The sequence below is a fragment of the Poeciliopsis prolifica genome, unplaced genomic scaffold, assembly GCF_027474105.1.
Source record: "Poeciliopsis prolifica strain line A6 unplaced genomic scaffold, Auburn_PproV2 SCAFFOLD001, whole genome shotgun sequence".
NCBI lineage: Eukaryota > Metazoa > Chordata > Actinopteri > Cyprinodontiformes > Poeciliidae > Poeciliopsis > Poeciliopsis prolifica.
Window position 1 is genome coordinate 2,911,414 of NW_026562376.1, and position 18,466 is coordinate 2,929,879.

Here is an 18,466-nt window from a genome sequence, read left to right on the forward strand (position 1 = left end):
TGCGTCGGTGTCTTTCTTAGTCTGTCCTCTCAACACTCAGGAGGTTAGCCTGGTTCTGGTTCTGGTTCTGGTTCTGGTTCCTCTCTACTGATACTGCATGGTTGCTAAGAATGATGGTTTAGATCAAAAGCAGATACATGTGTCAGAATGGCCTAGTCAAAGTCGAGACCTAAGTGACAATCTGTCGGAAAACATGAAACTTGTTTGTGTATGCTCTCCTTTTAATCTGCATGGCAACCATCCACCTGTGCAAAACGCCTGGTTGGACCTAGCTCCGCCTCCGAGGCTCAGCTCCTCCTCCAGCTTCAGAGGTTACGTCTCACTGAACACTTCTTCCCCTCTACTCCCTCACTCTGCTCCTTCAGACTAGCCAGCGGGAATTAGCAAACACCTGATGGGACGGAGCTTCTGCTCAGTGCAACGCTGGTAAAGTGTTGTTAAAGGGTTAATGGAGGAGCCATGTTGTGATGACTTCCTGAAGGTGGAGTTTTAGACAGAGCAGGAGTTTTTAAAGAGACAGAGACCCAATTTCAGTGTTAAATTACAAAGTTAAATTTCCTTTAAATCACTTTTTATCTCACTGGAAGGAAACACGCTTATTTGATTGTGCTATAAAATAATTCTGGTGATTCCTGGAAAACACAAAATACTGCCTCATTAAAGATTTGCTGTTGTCGCAGCAACCTTCCAGACGTCTCGGGTCTTCTGGTTCTGCTCTGAATTACAACCAGAACCAAACATGGAGAAGCAGCTTTCAGCTTCTATGCACCACAGATCTGGACCAAACATCCAGAAAACTGCAAAACACAAAGTTCCTCTGAAACCTGAGTAAAAACTCAGCTGCTTCTGATTAATAATAACTGGAACATTGATCACAGATATATACCTGGATATATATTGATGATTTTCATGATAGTATGAGACAAAATGTGATGCTTGTTGCTTGTTTCATATTTGAAACAAGCAGGTTTTACTCTGAACTGAGCTGTTGCTGAAATGTGCTACACAGATAAACATGACCGAATTAGCAGATTCTTTGGTTCACATGCTCAGAAACTCTGAGGTGAAGCTGTAAATAACGATAAAATTAGTGAATGTGGAAAATTGCGTTATTTATTCCTCCTTCTATCCCATCGGCCAAATCAAGAAAATGAGATCGAATTACGGCTCATTCAGCTTGTTTTGTCAGATTTATTGCGTCCTTGCAGTTGGCAGTGATCTCAGTCGCTCTCAGAAACCCCCTAAAATCACGTTTCAGGTTTCACCTCTGCAGCCCTCTAATTTATTCATCAGCTCCAGGCCTGAAGGACTCTCCTGTCACAGCAACATCAAGCCTGTGTGTGTTTGCGGGCGAGGGTGCAGGATCACGTTTCCCTCTGAGCGGAAGTGACATCATCAAAGCCAGACCACTAATTGGTTCCCTCTGCGACTGCTGCTCTCCGTCTGCACGTTTTCTCCTGTGAATGAGTGTGATGTGAGGCCTGCGTCCACAGCAGGGGGCGGCGGGTGTTTACTGGGTTTTAATGAGTCTTGTTTCGCTTAAATCCGTTAAAGTGAATCTACCTACGAGTCACCCAGACATCAATGTACCTAAACAATCTTTTCTCCACACCCAAACACTCACACACACTCGCACACACTCCTCCTCCTCCCACGGCGTATCAGATTGCCTCCTTCAGGCCTTCAATCGATGACCACACCCTCTCCCACAATGCCCGGTCCCATCTGCTGGTCCCTGCTCGTGATCTCTTTGTGTGACTCGCTGTCTTTGTGTTTGAGTAAATTTTGTGCACACATGATTGGAGGTGCTGAAAGTCAGAGAGAAAACTGATTTCATCCCGGTGTGAAATCCAACACTTGTGTGTCGGTTCTTGAGCTCCAGTGACCGTCTGCAAACTCGTCTCACCTGGACCTGAAAGTGTGTGTTCCTGTTTCTGTGGAGGCCAGAAGTACTGTTGAAGTACAGAGAAAGTACTTCAACATTTGTGCATTCTGATCCTCTGTCAGCAGTTATGTTACAATTTGAATAACGAATAAAGGGAAGGTCAGGAATGTTGGACCCCAACATCTGGAGCAAGATAATTGCTGTGTTTTCAGATCATTTTTCATGCAGCTTCTGTGCTGGTAGATGACGTAAAGGAAACTTTTTATTCGAAACTTTTACACTCGTGTTACATTTGATCTCATAAATAAGATATAAGTTGTGCAAATAGAGGACAATTTTAAAATACTTTTTGACTCAAAAAATACATAAATTATGATAGGATTTGAAAAAGAATTTAAATAATTCTTATTACTTACAAAAACTTTATTTTTCCCACACAATCGCTGAAATGTCATTTATGCCATGCACCTTAACTAATTTGTGAATTGTTGTCATGGCTTGTTGACTTATTTGTTTCAGTTTAACCATCTTCCCTTCCCTGGACTTTTTGTTCAGTAACTCTTCCTCCGCCATGTGTCAGGATTTGCATATTATTTCCATGCACATGTAAAACCAAAGGGACTTTCACTTGTTGCATGACTCGGCCTGTAAATGCTTTAAACCAGAAGCTAAAAACTCAGACGGACCTGCGATGAATTCTGAGTGATTGTATTAAATCAATTAATACAATAAGCAATAAATCGCATGATAAATTAAAACACACTCATTAATTTCCATTTGCATGATTTATCATTTTTCTCTTTCTACCAGAAGCTGGATGACAAAAGTTCTGGTGTTTTGGTCTCAACTTTTTGTTCTGGAGAGTAATTACTTTTACAGACTTAAGTCTTAACCCTAAACAACAAATAAAATGAATCATGAAGCTTCATGATTCATTTTATTTGTTTTGGTGATAAACCTGCTGACAAAGGGAACTTTAATCATCATCAGACAACAGAACAAAAATAACTTGAGAAAGTCTTTTCTCTGAACGTAAACACAAGTCAACTTGAACAAAACGTGTCCAATAAGATGCGTCTCTTTGTTCTCTTCATGTTCTTGCAGGTCAGATTTAAAGACGTCTTGTGATGTGATGTTTTTGCCTTTTTCCTTCTTCCTTCAGATGCAACAACATTTTAGTCATCATCTCAGATGACCCAGGAGTCGCGGTGTGTCATGTGACGCTGCGTGGGTGTTTGCTGCATGATATTCTGCTTTCTTCGTAATTACATGGTGTGAATAGACAATAAGAGAGAGTGATCATAAGAAGAGACCACTGTGCTGTTGTTCTTCTGTTGTTTCAACAGGTGTGTGTGTGTGTGTGTGTGTGTGTGTGTGTGTGTGTGTGTGTGTGTGTGTGTGTGTGTGTGTGTGTGTGTGTGTGTTTGCTTTGAAAGATAGAAGTCTGAGGACGTTTGGTTGGCTTCAATCTGGGATCTGGAGCAGAAGGCTTAATAACGTTTTTATCTCCACCTGCTGCCGCCACAGCTGCTGCAAAACAACACACACACACACACACACACACACACACACACACACACACACACACACACACACACACACACACAGCACAACTGCCAGACATTTCTGAATCATCTGGACTTTCCCTGTATAACACACAAAAAAGTATTCGTTAATCAGCCAAAACTAAACCCAAACTAAGAGGAACTTATAGTTTGGTACTGGATGTTCTGATGAGTCTCAGGACATGCAGTTGCTCTCATCTGTTGATATTCAGCTGATGTTGAAAAAGCACAATTTCACAATTGCTGTATTTTCATTAAATAGGAAATTAAAATCACACATTAATAGCTTTGTTCACATGACAAATTGTGTAAAAACATGCAGCACCAATTATAGGCAGAACTTATCATGCACTTAGAAATCCAGAGTCAAGTGAATTTATTGCGGGAAATTTAACTGACGGACTAAAGTTTGAATCTGCCATGTTATGAGTCAAACTGTGACTAATGTAATATTAATTCATGAGTCATTGCTTGTACTTTTTTATCATCATTCTCAATTGAAAAGAATGTTGAGTCTTTATCTAATATAAAATAAATTATAGTACAATTTATTATCCAATGTGTAGCTCAGCGTAGGTGCAATTTGGAGTTGTGGGTGTTTTTATAAAGCTAGGATCTCTGAGTATGCTTAAAATCTAAGTACAAGAGTTCTTATGAGTGATCATAAGAAAGGAGTGATCTCCTTTCTTATGATCACTCTCTCTTATTGTCTATTCACACCATGTAATTACGAAGAAAGCAGAATATCATGCAACACTCCTGCTACAGGACCTTGATATTGTTCCATCATGATACCTGACCAACTTATTCTGAAATGTTTTAAAACAATACAAAATGATTAAAGATCTGACTTTATGCTTAAAGTTAACTAACCAACATCTAATCTGTAATAGTTTATTTCAAACCCAGCTTTTATGGTGGGATACCATCAATTTTTTCAGTTTTCTTATAAAGGAACCTGAGGAATGAATGAAGAATTTGACACTCAATCCATTAGTTTAGGTTTCTTTAATGTGCACATCTTGTTGTATTGGTGTTTGTGCTATGAATATCTGAAAAGATCAGTACTTTTTCTCACCAGAACGAACAGTTTCTGTTTGTGTAAAACTGAATTCTTCACCCCGTCTGCTTGTGTTGAGTTCGCTCCTTTATTCTTCCAGCTTCTGCTTGATTCACTCTGACAACATAATGTCCAAGGCACATCTATGTTCAGAGCATCAGAGGAGTTATTATGTCTTTGTTGCAGGATGTGAAAGGACCGCCATGTGTGCCGTGGAAGCACAACATGAATCAGGAGTGATTAATGTGAAATGCACTTCTGTGCGTTATTGTTCTGGCAGCGTTCCCGACACAGTTTTACTGGAAAAACCTCTTCTGTTATGAGAATCCAGTGATAGCCTTTGACAGCTAACAGAAAGACAGGAGGAAAGAAAGACAGGAGGAAAGAAAGAAAGAAAGAAAGAAAGAAAGAAAGAAAGAAAGAAAGAAAGAAAGAAAGAAAGAAAGAAAGAAAGAAAGAAAGAAAGAAAGAAAGAAAGAAAGAAAGAAAGAAAGAAAGAAAGAAAGGAAGAAAGAAAGAAAGAAAGAAAGAAAGAAAGAAAGAAAGAAAGAAAGAAAGAAAGAAAGAAAGAAAGCAGCTGAATGCTGACTCAGGCACACGCATTCATTGGGTGAATAACACAGATACACTTTTCTAGCCAGTGTTTAAAGCTCATCTTTAATCTCTCTCTCTCTTTATCTGTCCCTCTCTCTCTGTGACACACACAGACACACACACACACACACACATGCCCACTGATGCTGGTGTGAATCTTTGTCATGGAGTCAAACAGCTTCGCAGTCACTCTGATGACTCTCTCTGATGTAACATTCCTCTGGATAATAACATAATTATAGCGCGAAATCAGCGAACGCCTCCAGCCTCAGACATGTCATATGCACACACACACACACACACACACACACACACACACACACACACAACACGCATGCATGCAAACACCCATAAGAGTTATCTTTGTGGATGTCTAGTCTTCCTGTCATGCAGTGAAACATTATTGAAATTTTAATCAAAATAGAGCCAAAATAAACACAAGAGCTTTGCACTGGTGGGAGAAAATGTTTAAGGTTCTTTACCAAAGATAAAGTCGCTATAAGGACTGCATCTTTGTGTCTTCTTCAGAAATTTTCATTTTGTTTCCTTCAGTGGTTCTTAGTCCAGCGCCCCCATAGGTGAGGAGGGGAACAGGTTTTTAAAAGGTTTTGGATCGTTTGACGTCCTTAGTGTTGATCTGAATGTGTGTTTGTCAGTGTGCAGAGCAGGACAGGCAAATTGCCACAACTCACAAGGCTAAGAAACAGACAGAGAGCCGTTGTGTTTGCACACCTCGTGGGCACTGGCCTGCCTGTCTGTCTGTCTGTGTGCAATGATGGTGATTGTGCTCACTTTATGGTTGATATTTTGCTGAATGAAAGGCTATTTGCCAACAGATCCCAGTGAATCTGCGTCACACAAACACACCCACACACACAGCGTCTGGGAAGTCCTGAATGTAGCAAAAAGCTCAGCAATCAGAGTACGCTGTTCTACGCTGATGTCCAAGAAAATGGGATTAGGCAGGAAATTCATCCTGAACATGAGACACAACGATGTGATCGACATGCCGAAAGCAGAAAACCAGGATGGTGAAGATGATGTGGTCACAGTGGCATAAGTGGGAAAAGGGGGAGGACAAACTCCTCATACCTTCATCCTAACTTCAGCATAAAAATATTGTTACACTTTTTAGCTTTATTGTCTGTATTGTTTGAATTTATGCTTGAAATAGTTGTTCTTATGGAGTACCTGCCGTTTAGCTTTTTATTTGTTGCTATAGTTGGAGAATTGAAACAGCCTCTAAGCATGACACTGCCACCACCATGCCTGACAGATGCTCCATTGTGTGTTTTTGGTTTTTTGCCTTGAGTCCTCCACACATACTTCAAACATACTTGTACAATTTGTGCCTAAAGTAAGAAACCACTAAATGCCATTCAGTATACAAAGACAAAATGTTTGCTGACAGAGAATGGGTATTTTATTTTAAAAGAGTTTTGTAAATCAATGTGTGGATGATGAGCTTAAACAAAGCACAAATATAAACCATCTTAAAAACTGTTCAAAAAGAAGCTTATTAGGAAATAATATACCTGTCTAAAAGAAAAAAAATGTGATTGCTGATGTGAAAAAGGAATAAATGATGGTATATTTAAGGATGATAATGTGAGGTTTATGCATCATTTGATGTGGAATGATTTAGTTTATTTTTGTAAGTTGATGAGTATGAGAGGAGCAGGGAATCATAAGGTCTTGTATCTTATGATTATGTAAAATTGTACGTCAATGGATACAATCATTTGATTTTTTTTTCCTGTTTTTAATTTTTGTATATTCAAAATAAATAAACAAAAACCAGTCAACAAACCAGTTTGAATGAATTCTAGTGATTCTCCCTAAAGAGGCATCAAATATTTAACAAGAATTTTGCCAAAAGCAAAATCATGTCTAGAGTAAAACTAGATGTAGTTGAAGTGTAACGTTGTTGGATGTTTTATCAATTAAAGCCCAAAATGAACACAGACTTGAAGTGCATGATGAGTGGGTATGAATTTCAGAAAACGAAGATTTGATGGATTCACGTGGATTTTTCGTTTAGTTCTGTAGGAAGTGGATAAAAACGTAAATGAAATCATTGTTCGAAGGCCTTTGAGTTCACTTGAGGCTGTAAATCTGAGTGAGTGACCCGAATATTCAAATAGGTGCAGAATTTTTTCGAAACCAAAAAGAACAGCGGAGCTTTTGCCTTCGATTTCACTCGACTTGTTTTTCTTTCTGTGCTGCAGTGTGTGAGAGCTCCAACGTCTTTGTATGTTTCTCTCAGCGAATGGAGATGTGGGGGTTGACATGGTTCTCTCAGAGGAGGAAGTCTGTGGTTGGGCCGTTTCTACATATTTTCCCCTTATGAGCACACACACACGTACACGTGCACACAGCCACATACACATGAACGCATTTTCCTTGTCAGAGCAAATGAAGCTTTTCTTTAAAAGCATCGTTCAGCCTCACAGATGTGGAAGCCATTTCTCCTGCTTTTACACACACACACACACACACAGAAAAACATTCATTCGAATAAACACAAAACCCACAGTCTCTTGGGGTGCGGTCTCCCCTGCAGCCCCGGTGCACTGTGGGTAGCTGTGGTAAAAGAGGTCCTGTGAGAGGCTGTCCAAATATAGCCGGACCTAAAATGCAGGAACGTGGAGTTCTTCTCATGCTGTGCATAAAAATCTGATAATCTGTGTTTGTGTGTGTTTTTCAGGAGGAGTGTTTGGTTTCGGTAATTCAGTCCTAAATATGTGTTTACACAGATAAAAATATTATCTATAAACTGTTGAGGCCTGAGAAAAACTGAGCTGCTCTGTCACAGTTTGCAGATTTACGTTCAAATACATTTGCCATTTCTTATGCAACTTGTGTGTTTTGCTTCTGACAGACTGTCTGGCTCCATTCTGGCAAGTTAGGACATAATGTGACTTTGAACTTATTGATGACTTCTTCTTGTATCTAATTTTTATGCGTGATGCTCAGATGTAAGCGGAACATTGAGCTGATCAGCCGTTCTGCATCCTCCATCTCAAATCTGTTGGACAGTCACAGTAAACTCCAGGGTTTCAACACATGACTGATCTGGGCCTTCTTGGTATTTGCAGGCTTTAGGGACCACAGCTGACTGCTAGCTTAGCTCCATAAATACTTTCTGCTTTAAAAAGGCTTGTAACCAGTTTTAATAGGTTAAACACCAAATTTTCCCCTGATACACAAAGTGGAAACTCTTTTAGCACCGAAGCTAATATCTGTCTTCACTCACAGCTAATCAATATCAAGGAAAATAAATGCCTATCAGCTGACTTTTGCAAGGCAAAAGTCAGCTGATAGTGCATCAAGTAACATTGTGCCAAAGTATTTCAACTTTCTAAGCTGTAATTGTTTTTTGAATATTTAAATTTTCCGCAAATAGGACGATTTTCTGCAAATAATTTGGAGTTATGTTCCAGCCACAAATCCATAAATACTGAACCGTGAACATGTGGTGGTCAGCTGCATGTAGGCTGGATCTGAAGTGTACAAAATCACAAACATTCAGAATTTTAATTATATAAGTACAAATAAAATCATATTAAATATATACAAGCCTATCATATCTGCATGCACAGAGTGGGTGATGTTTTCTTAGATTGGTGTTCGATACTTTGTGGTTGCCCGACTATTTCAGGCTCAAATAATAATATTCAAAAACAACAGACTGAATTGAGTGGATCTCCATCAGTGCAGACAGAGCGTCTGCATGCTGTGAGATTAATGGATGTCAACTTTGATTATTGTTGAAACATCTGATTAGCGTTTACATATGTTTAGTTGTGATCCTAACGCTTAGGAGGATTCAGCATGTACTTGAATATTTCTGCTTCAGAAGGCAGTATTACATCTTATTTTGTTTTTAGATTCTCCCACAGAAGGCAAGTCATCATTAAACTCAAATTTGAGCATCTTTTGATGAGGTTAACTTTTTTTTAAATGCCTTTCTACAGTTTTTCTCTGACTGTTCTTGACTGAATATTTTCTCTGTGTTTTGCGAAATGTTGGGACACAGTTTGGTTGTTTTTACTGAAGCTGAGAAATTCAAGCAAATCCAAACAAAGAAATGGTTCTGTGATGGTGCAGATGTGTGTGGGGCTTCTCCTCCTCCTCATGTAAACACACACATACTGTATATTTACTTTGCTTTCCCTCTGGAATTGAGCCATAGAGTGAGTAATACAACCTGGAGAGCAAAGACAGACATAGTCTGAACTGACCTCACAGCACTGCTGAATCAACAAAAAAACACTTTATAAAAACAAAATCCATCATTATCTGAGTTTTTCCTCTTGCTGTCCTTATTTAATCCAGATGAAGACAAAGCAAGGCAGCACAGGGTCAAACAAGAGCAGCTGATTTTTTTGTTTTGATATTTTTCTAAAATCTGAAACCTGAGGCAACACCACAGTTTTGGTTTTTAACGAGCAGAGAAGAGCCTGGAAACTGGAGGAGAACGTGCTGGATAGATTAATGCTCCGTTTCTCTCCTTTCCTGGAGCAATGGTTGTAAAAAAATAAGCATCAACACAAGAAACATGTCTAAAAAATTTTGTTGGAAATAAAATAGTTTGTTCTGGCTTGTTTGGTTTCCCACCAAACACGAGTCGGTTTCCAGCCCCGTGTTTTACAACCGCTTTGACAAGAGATTATTGCAAGAAAACGCAAGTTTTCTTGCGTTTTCTCAGACTTTCTTGGTTGTTTACTTTCAGAAAATCTTTTCTCATATTCTCTCAAATATCATAAACCAAACCAGGGATCAGAACCACAACCAGTGAAAACATGGTGTCTGTGTCTCTGTCTGCTCAGGTCTATTTAAAGGCGCCGATGATCCTGAATGGGGTTTGTGTGATCTGGAGAGGCTGGATTGACCTACAGAGGCTGGACGGGATGGGATACCTGGAGTATGATGACGAGCGAGCACAGGTAGCAAATCCTCAACCTCACTTTTACGTTTTTCTGTCCCAGACCTCTGGTTGTTTTGAAGTTTGATCACCTCCTGTTGGTTTTGTGTCCAGCACGAGGACGCTTTGGCTCAGGCAGCATTTGAGGAAGCGCGGCGCAGAACCAGAGACTTTGAGGACAGAGACCGATCACACCGAGAGGATTTAGAGGTGAGGAGGGTCTGTGTGTTTTCAGAGGTCTGGAGTCTCCCAAGACAAACAGAAATTAAAGAAACGAGTAAATTACTGTTGGATTTATATCCATGAATATCTTTTTGTTTGTTGACTCACGTAACCACACCCAACAAAAAAGGCTGAGTAGTGTCATAAGTATGTTTTACATCCTGTTTTGAATAACATAATATAAAATACAGAAAGTTTGTTTCATTTGAAAGTTAAATAAGATGAAAATAGATTAGAAAGTCTTGTGAATCCCCTCTCGTTGTGTGTACTCTCATGAAGCTTGCTAATCTGTAGCAGAACTCTGGTCCATTTCGTGTGTTCTGGTTGGGTTTGCAAGACTTTGACTAAAAGTAAACCCAGCTTTCATCAGGCTGTGAAAGCTTTGCAAAGGAACAACCTGTGAACGGAACAACCTCAGACTTTAATGCAAAAACAAAATTGCATTAAAAGTGCCTTAATTAAGTTATTTGAATGTCAAAATCATGCATTCATCTATAATCACATGATAGAAGGTGCACCAGTCACATGAAGGCAAGATTTAAATTTTGGGTCAAATCAACTGTGTAAAACTCGACAGCCGCTGGCCAAATCTGGCCCTCTGCACTCAGGATGGCCATAAATAGACATTTAAGGTAACAATTGTGTGCTTAAATATTACTTTATCAAATCAAAGTAAGTTTGTACCGCATATTGCTAAATTATGTAAATTTGAAAAGCGTTTTATAAGTACTTATCTAACCAAGAAAACGTAATGTTATTGCTAAATTCTGCCACAAACGGCCCTTTGAGAACATTCAACACCAGAGAGACGATGATATGTGTGGCAGAAAACAAACTGCACTTCACCCTGAACCCAAAGTGAAACATGGCGGTGGCAGCATCATGCTGTGTGGAGAGGGATGTACCCATATACAGAAAAATCCTGGATGAAAACTTGTTCTTGTATTTTAATGTAATCTATATAAATTATGCACCACTTTGAGTTGACCTATCTCATAAAATCCCACTAAAATACACTAAAGTGATTGTAATGTGACAAAATGTGAAAGTGTTTCAGGTCTGAATAGTTTTGCCTATATATGTGTCCAGACAATAATAAAGCTACAGCACACCTTTCTTTGCTTAGCGCTTTGGTGGCTCCGAGTTGTGTGATGTGTGCTTGTGTGCCTTAGCTTTATTTCATGAAATTATTCATATTTTTTATTCCAAATTGTAGGTTTAGTGCATGATCAGTTTGACTATATAATCTCATTACATTTTTTGAACTATTGAATGACTGATTCAGTTTTTGTCAGATGCCCCAAAAGCCTCAGAAGGGAAAGTAGTGTACATAAAAAATAAAAAAAACATGTAACAATTTGGATTCTTTTATTCAAAACTGTGAAACTTCATTTGTTTTGAAATATGAAGTGTTGTTAAAAGTGTTATGTTGTACGATTTAAAAGCCACTCTCTCTGCATATGATTACCTGAAGTCACCTCACTTTCCCAGCAAGGCTTTGGGGAGATCAGAGGCATCGATGCGAAGCTGACGCCCTTCGAATGAACACCAAATTGTTTATTTTTTTAGGACCCTGTGGTTTCTAAAATCTGGGACTGATGACACACAGAAAGACAGACAGCCAGCAGAAAAGAACAGGGTCTGTGTCCTTCACTTCTCAACACCTATCACACTGTCATGCACTAAACCACCTTCTGTGTCTGCATGTGCGTGTGTGTGTGTGTGTGTGTGTGTCAAAGTGCCCTGTTCGTGTCTTTGCATTCATGTTTCTGTTCGTTATTTCCCATATGTGTGTGTTTGTATGTTTGCCTGTTTGTGTTCAAATTTGTGCATGCATTTATGTATGTATGTGTATAAAATTTGCTTTTTTATTATGTTGTAAATAATTAAATTTAGCTGAAAATTAGGCCATTTGATGAGAAACAATACTTTTTTTGTTTTAACGAATGAAAGAAGTGATGTTGCTCCCTGAAGGTCATTTTTCATCTGACTGGTATCATGTTTCTTCCCTGAGGCTCAGAAAGAATAAGAAAACCTTTCTTACATCTAACCAATCCATAAAACCAGCAGCATCACCTCCTAAAAAATTCTGCAGTGTGTCAAAATCTTTAGATTTGGTGCAACAAATTGCTTAGATGCACATTCAGCATCTAACTATGGATAATGTGTCTAAATTGAGGCTGTTCTCATCCATCCCTGAGTGCATATGGCGTCCATCGCCGACATGCAGCGATTTAAGGTGACATTGAGCCAACATGGAGGTCAAGAGGAGGAAGACCTTCTGAAAAATATTAAATTACTCCAATAAAGATAGATGTTGCACTCTGACTGAGGTAAAGCTAGTTCTGGTTTAGCTTGTGCAGCACAGGCGTGTCCTTTGTAGAGCCCAAAGGGTAAAGCTATTACTGGAGAAATGACAGAACGGCTCTCAGAGGTCTTCCTATTTACATCAGGCCCACTGGAGCCGTAAAGACAACGGTTGAAAATAAAACTTAACCCCAGGCTATTCCTTAGTGTTATAAGCCTACACCTACTCTATCTACCCTGTGGCACGTGATTACATTACTTTGAGTGTGTGCAACATCAGCTTCACCCACATAAAAAACACCCCCTCTTTGCTTTCTTTGGGCTTAACAGGAAAAGTAGCAGCCAATCGAATGTATCCGTTAACCATTTTACAAGTCTGGCAGTAATACTGAATGGGTTTGGCGAGACAAACCGCACAAAAAGAAGTGATGAATAAAAGTTAATTATTGACTTAGCAACAGTGGTAATTAGCTTTAAACATAGGGCCAGACTGGTTCTGTGAATAAATCATATCACCATTTAAAACAGCTCTTTCTTTTTACTCATGTAATTTTGTTTCATATTAAAATTCGTTTGTTGATCTGAAACATTAATGTGCCAAAAAACAAAATGGAGAACAAATCATTTTTCCCAGCGTTGAGTTCACCATGAACCCCTCTGTATACCAACGTGTTTTATGGTGAAATATGAGATTATCTGAAGGTAATCCCAACTGTAACAAACATAAATACAAACACAGCAACAAATTCAAAATAAAAAGAAAAGATTTAAAGTGAAAGTCCAGACCTGGCTGAAATGATGCAGTGGGACTTCATGAATGTTGTCCAGACAAGTCAGTGAATTAAGGCAACACTGTAAAAAATCATCAGCAATTAAGTTAACAGCTGATAAAGTCCTACAGAAAACAAATCAGCTAAAAGTTGTTATGTATGTTGTTGCCGGTACTTCATTTTTTTCTCTGATCTTTCCGACACAGCAGGCAAATCCGATCCATATCCGACTTTTCATGGCAGTCTGAACGGACCGAGTCCGATCTTTTCTGCCCCAGAAATTCAGATGTGGTATTAAATCGGATGTTTATCCAATAATTTTTCAATGTGCACGTCGCCTTTTTCTGACTTTTGTCCTGAGACATGAGTCATAATTTTGCAACAGAAAAAAACAGATGCGATTTTATATATTATAATTATGAAAGAAATCTGTGTCAATCACATCACAATCCCACCACTTCTGGTTCCAACTACAACAAAGTTCTATACAGAAGTTCCAGTAAGTTGCAGTTGTGCTTCTGTTTTTCTTAGCTTCATTCTATGATGATTGTGACGATACTGTCCAATTCTAGCTCCAATTGCTGAATAACTTTAAGACTGAATGACCATTATTTCTTCTGCAAACAGAGCTCAGACACTTTTTCGCAAACCTGTTTGTGATGTGAACAACTAAGCAAAAAAGAAAAATCTGATCTGAGCATGGAGACCTGCTGTGTGAACGTAGCATAAGTTCACCCTGGACTCTTGTACGCGAGTGTCTTAGAGTGAGCCAACCAGCGACAAATATTGGTAAACATGTTTCTGCATTTTAAAGATCAATTCTTTGGTTTTGTTCAAGTTTTTAAGTGTTTCAGCTTTTCTCTGTATCTTATTCTTTACTGATAAGCATTCTTGTTTTATCAGTTAACTTTATTAACTATTTGTGATTACTTAGCAAGTGTGAGCATGCTAAAGGCTAAAGGACCGAATACACATCCTAGAGGAACTCCTGTGCTCAGTCTGACAGAGCACTGGATCTTACTGGCTTCTATCTGGACTTTTTCTCACAGGAAAACCAAACTCGAGCTACAAAGTGAGAGATGTGGGATCATACCGTGAAAAGAAAATAAAGAAATCGTGGTGAAACTGATTTTCATCTTCAGAAGGGGTAAAAATCCCTTCTGAATTTTTTCTGCACAGATGGTGTGCAGGGAATGTCTTATCGCTTCATCTATAGAGCAGTTGGAACAACAAGCAAACTGTAGATGGTGGTGGGAGTTTGGCTTTAATGTGTCCCATGACTCAGACATTCAAAGGCCTTCATTATAACAGCAGTCAGCACCAGAAGCCACCAGTCCTAAGGAAGGTTATAGAAACTTTATCAGGTACAAGTGTCAAAAAAAAGGGAACGAGAATCTCATATAACTTTAAGAACGTTTAAATACTAATGTCTATTTTTGGTTTTTGGACTTAAACATGCTGGAATTAATATGACATTTTAAGCTAATAACAATATAATCTCTGACATTAGAAAATCTAAAGCTGGACACAGAAGAATTTAAATGTTAAATCACATCAGGATTTGTTATCCAACATAATAAAACGAAGTAGATGGGTTCGGAGAGTGTTACAGGAAGATTCTGCAGGAAGATCTGCTCTGAGTTTCTTCTTTGGGTGTGACTGACGAGTTTTGCTGAATAGTTGCGCAGATTCGGCCTCTGCATTTCTGTGGTCTGCGCTCCACCTCGCTATGCGTCTCTGTTCCTCTGTGACTCTCTGTGTCTTGTTAGCGGCTGATCGAGTTATCTCTGCTGTTTGCTATTCAAAGACAAAGTAACCCTTTCCATCAGAGGAAAGTCAAAGACAGAGAAGCAGATTTGCTTTCGACCAGAAAGGCAATAATTGATGTGGTCTTTATTTATTTTCTGCTTTCCTGCAACCAGCAGATTCCCATCAGCAAATAGCATTTCATATGCAAATTTTATTGCAACATCTGATAATATAAATGCTCATCATACCAACCAGGAAATCTCACTGATTACTGGCGCTACTTTTCCATTCCCAGAATTTTGAAATCTTAATTTCTCTTTTTTGTCCAAGGTTTGAATCAGGACTATGTTGATAAAATAAGCTTGATTGTTCTGTAGCTCAAAAATGTAGGTCAAACAAATTATAATGTTTGCATTTCTCTTTGAAGTAGTTGGATTGCATAATATGCAGAAAAATTCAAGAAGTTCTTTGACTTTTTTTAGACTTGTATTAAAATATTAATGTCACTTTTGCTTACTAAAGCAGAAGTCTTGTCATTTCAGCAGATTTTTCTTTTTTTTTAATCTAAAAGCAGTGATGTTCCAATCAACCAAGGTCAGAAGGTAGCTGTCATAGTGATAGATGGTGAAGCTATAGATTAAGGTGAAAGCTTTTTAATTTCACTTTATCCTCTTCAGTAAATGTCGTTCTTGCTAAAATATTAAGGCTGAAACTATTTAAACATTCAGCAGTCAGGTACCTAAAAGCTATTGGACCCCCTGAAGTGTTGTAGATTTTCAATCCACATGAATATAATCAGATGTAAACACACACACACGCACCTCCAAGCACTCTGCAGAAAGAGATTTGTCCATAAATGATGAGCTGGCACTGAAAGCATTAATATATCATTAGTATTGATTGCTATCAGACCCCCCCATCCATACACACACACACACACTCCAGTTCACAAACATATTCAAACGCTTTGCAGGTGCACAAACCTGCAGAAACAGCAAATCTAGTCCGATCTCGTCATGATGCGCACGCACATACATACACAAGCTTTGTGAGTATTGAGCTGCAGTTAAGCGGCCCGTCGTTGGGCTGCAGGCTTCCATTTGTGTTCGGATCAATATGAAAAGCTCTCTCAGGCCTCGATGATTAGCACAGACCACTCCCTTCTTCACAAACACTCAGACTCTCTGTGTCACATTTTAATAAAGCTTCACTAAACTCAGCAGACAAACACATGTCATTGGCTTCTACCTAATGCTTTTAGTACTTCTGCTTTCCATGAATCCTGAAGAAAAAAAGATCCCTGAAACCACCGTTCAAAACAGCTGAATTATTGATGCAAAAAAAAACAAAAGTTCACTTGAAATTTTACAACTTTTTAAAGCATTTATTGGAGACAGAAACACAAGTTACAAACTATCCACATGGTTTTATTTTTCCAAATTCAATTGGGAATGAGGTTTCCATTCTGTACGAATGTATTTTACTTTTTAGACAGAGAGGTTTGCAGACATTATTTAAGTTTTCAGCTTTCATTGAGTTTGACACTTTTTCCTCTCATTTTCAGTTCATTAGCTGGAAGTTTAGAAGACAATCCAATTTTGTTCGTTCACGTCATGAACCCTTCAGACATTTTAAAGTCATAAAGACCCAAAAATATAATTTCAGTTCAATCACACCTTCCAATTGATCCAACACGGCTTATTTGAGCATATTTCAGCTTCTTTCTTTACATTTTGTCACATTTTTATAGGAAGTGTTTGCTTTCCATAATAGGGTTTTTATTCTGATGGAGACAGTAGTTAGTAGATTTGGTTTGCTTTTTTACGGATGTACTGTGGTAGACTGGTGATGATTTGAGATCTGGGGATTTTTTGTACAAATGGATCAACCAGAAAATCTATAGAAGAATGTCTGGAAAATTGAAACTCAAACCAGGTTCTCAAGCTAACTGCATTTCATTTCAAATGTAGAAATCTTTCCATTGTGTCAGTGTTTACTAAGCAAAGATGGAAAAGATTATGAAGTTGAGAACTTTTCCCAATGAAACCTGTGCTCCTAAAGACATCCCAGTCAAACAGCCTCAAGTTTGAACACAGTGGAGCTGCAGCTCAAACCTCTCCTCAGTTTATGTGAAAATCTGTGAAATCTGGAAGATACTTTTACTGTTTGAATCTAGAATGTCTTTCTTTTCATAAGGATCAATATCATTGGACTATAGATGAGGGTCAAACATAAACACAGAGATAAATTGAGAGCTTTGTGTTTTAGCGCAATACTCTTCACTGCAAATAGCATATTACACTTTAAATAAAACAAAACTACCTTACAAGTAAGTTTTATGCAAGAATTTATTTTAACAGAATTGATATTCAATTTAGTAATTCTTGGATATCAATCAAATATTCTGGATCCCCTGGCCGAATGTTTCACTTCTAACTTGATGTTTTAAGTAAAAACTTTTCCAGTGGTACCAGTACTTTATAAATGTTCAATAATTATTTATTTTAAATAAGCTCCTATATCTTGCTGAAAAGTCACTTGTAAGTTAGATATTTTTTCTAGAAAATGAACCAAAAATACTTGGTAAGAATTTGCGTGATGCAGAGAATGACCCCGTTTTTCTTCATTTCTGCATCTCGGTTTAGGTTTTCTTAACTAAGTGTTGCTGTATTTATCTTATGTATTATGTATTGCCCCAATTTGTTCTCCATCTTCTGCAGCAAAAAAGAAAAAGTCAACAAATATCAACATAATACTCTGCTGAACAATTACAAGTTGTTTGTTTCAACTCTGCTTTGATCCAGGAGTCATGTGACTGTAACTGAGCCACATGTGAATATCTGAAAGCAGCAGTTTTAATTAAACAACTGAGGAGCCAGTCTGGCTGTGCAATGAAAATGGAAGCATGACATACTGTACGTATGCGCGCGTCTGTGTGAATGTGTGTGTTACTGTGTGTGCATGTGACTGCAAGTGTGTTGCTATTACGGTGAGTCACTGAGATGACACAAACTGCATTCCTCTTGAGCTAAGCAACCCCTCCACTATCTCTGTCTGCATTTCTGTCTGCTCCCGGCTTCACCTTCTCCCGCACCTTCTCACCTCTATCACCCGAGCCGTGCCAAATCCCCCCAGCCGTCACTTCAGTGTAAACATACAACCACAAGTATTTTTGTTACGGCAGCCGAGGGTCATACCATGGCCTCGCAAACACTATCTCACCACACCGAGTCAGGAAATATTTTTAAAAGTCTTCTCATGCTGACGGCCTCTGTTCATGACCTAACGATCAACTTTGTGTGTGTGTGTGTGTGTGTGGGTGTGTGTGTGTGTGCGTGCGTGCGCTGCGTGTGTGTGTGTGTGTGTGTGTGTGTGTGTGTGTGTGTG

The 18,466-nt window shown here is 38.7% G+C and overlaps 1 protein-coding gene across 4 annotated transcripts in view; it reads left to right on the forward strand.

Annotated features, from left to right (window-relative positions):
* Positions 1 to 18,466, forward strand: part of cbfb (core-binding factor subunit beta) — a 37,899-nt gene that overhangs the window by 14,573 nt on the left and 4,860 nt on the right. For 2 of the 4 annotated variants that reach the window (XM_055052660.1, XM_055052578.1), the window contains exons 4-6: positions 9,937 to 10,053; positions 10,146 to 10,241; positions 11,823 to 11,892. In XM_055052660.1, the coding sequence (XP_054908635.1) occupies positions 9,937 to 10,053; positions 10,146 to 10,241; positions 11,823 to 11,852 (243 nt within the window). In that variant the 3' untranslated portion in view covers positions 11,853 to 11,892. The remainder of the gene's footprint in view (positions 1 to 9,936; positions 10,054 to 10,145; positions 10,242 to 11,822; positions 11,893 to 18,466) is intronic. The other 2 variants (XM_055052413.1, XM_055052493.1) reach the window with 1 other exon arrangement.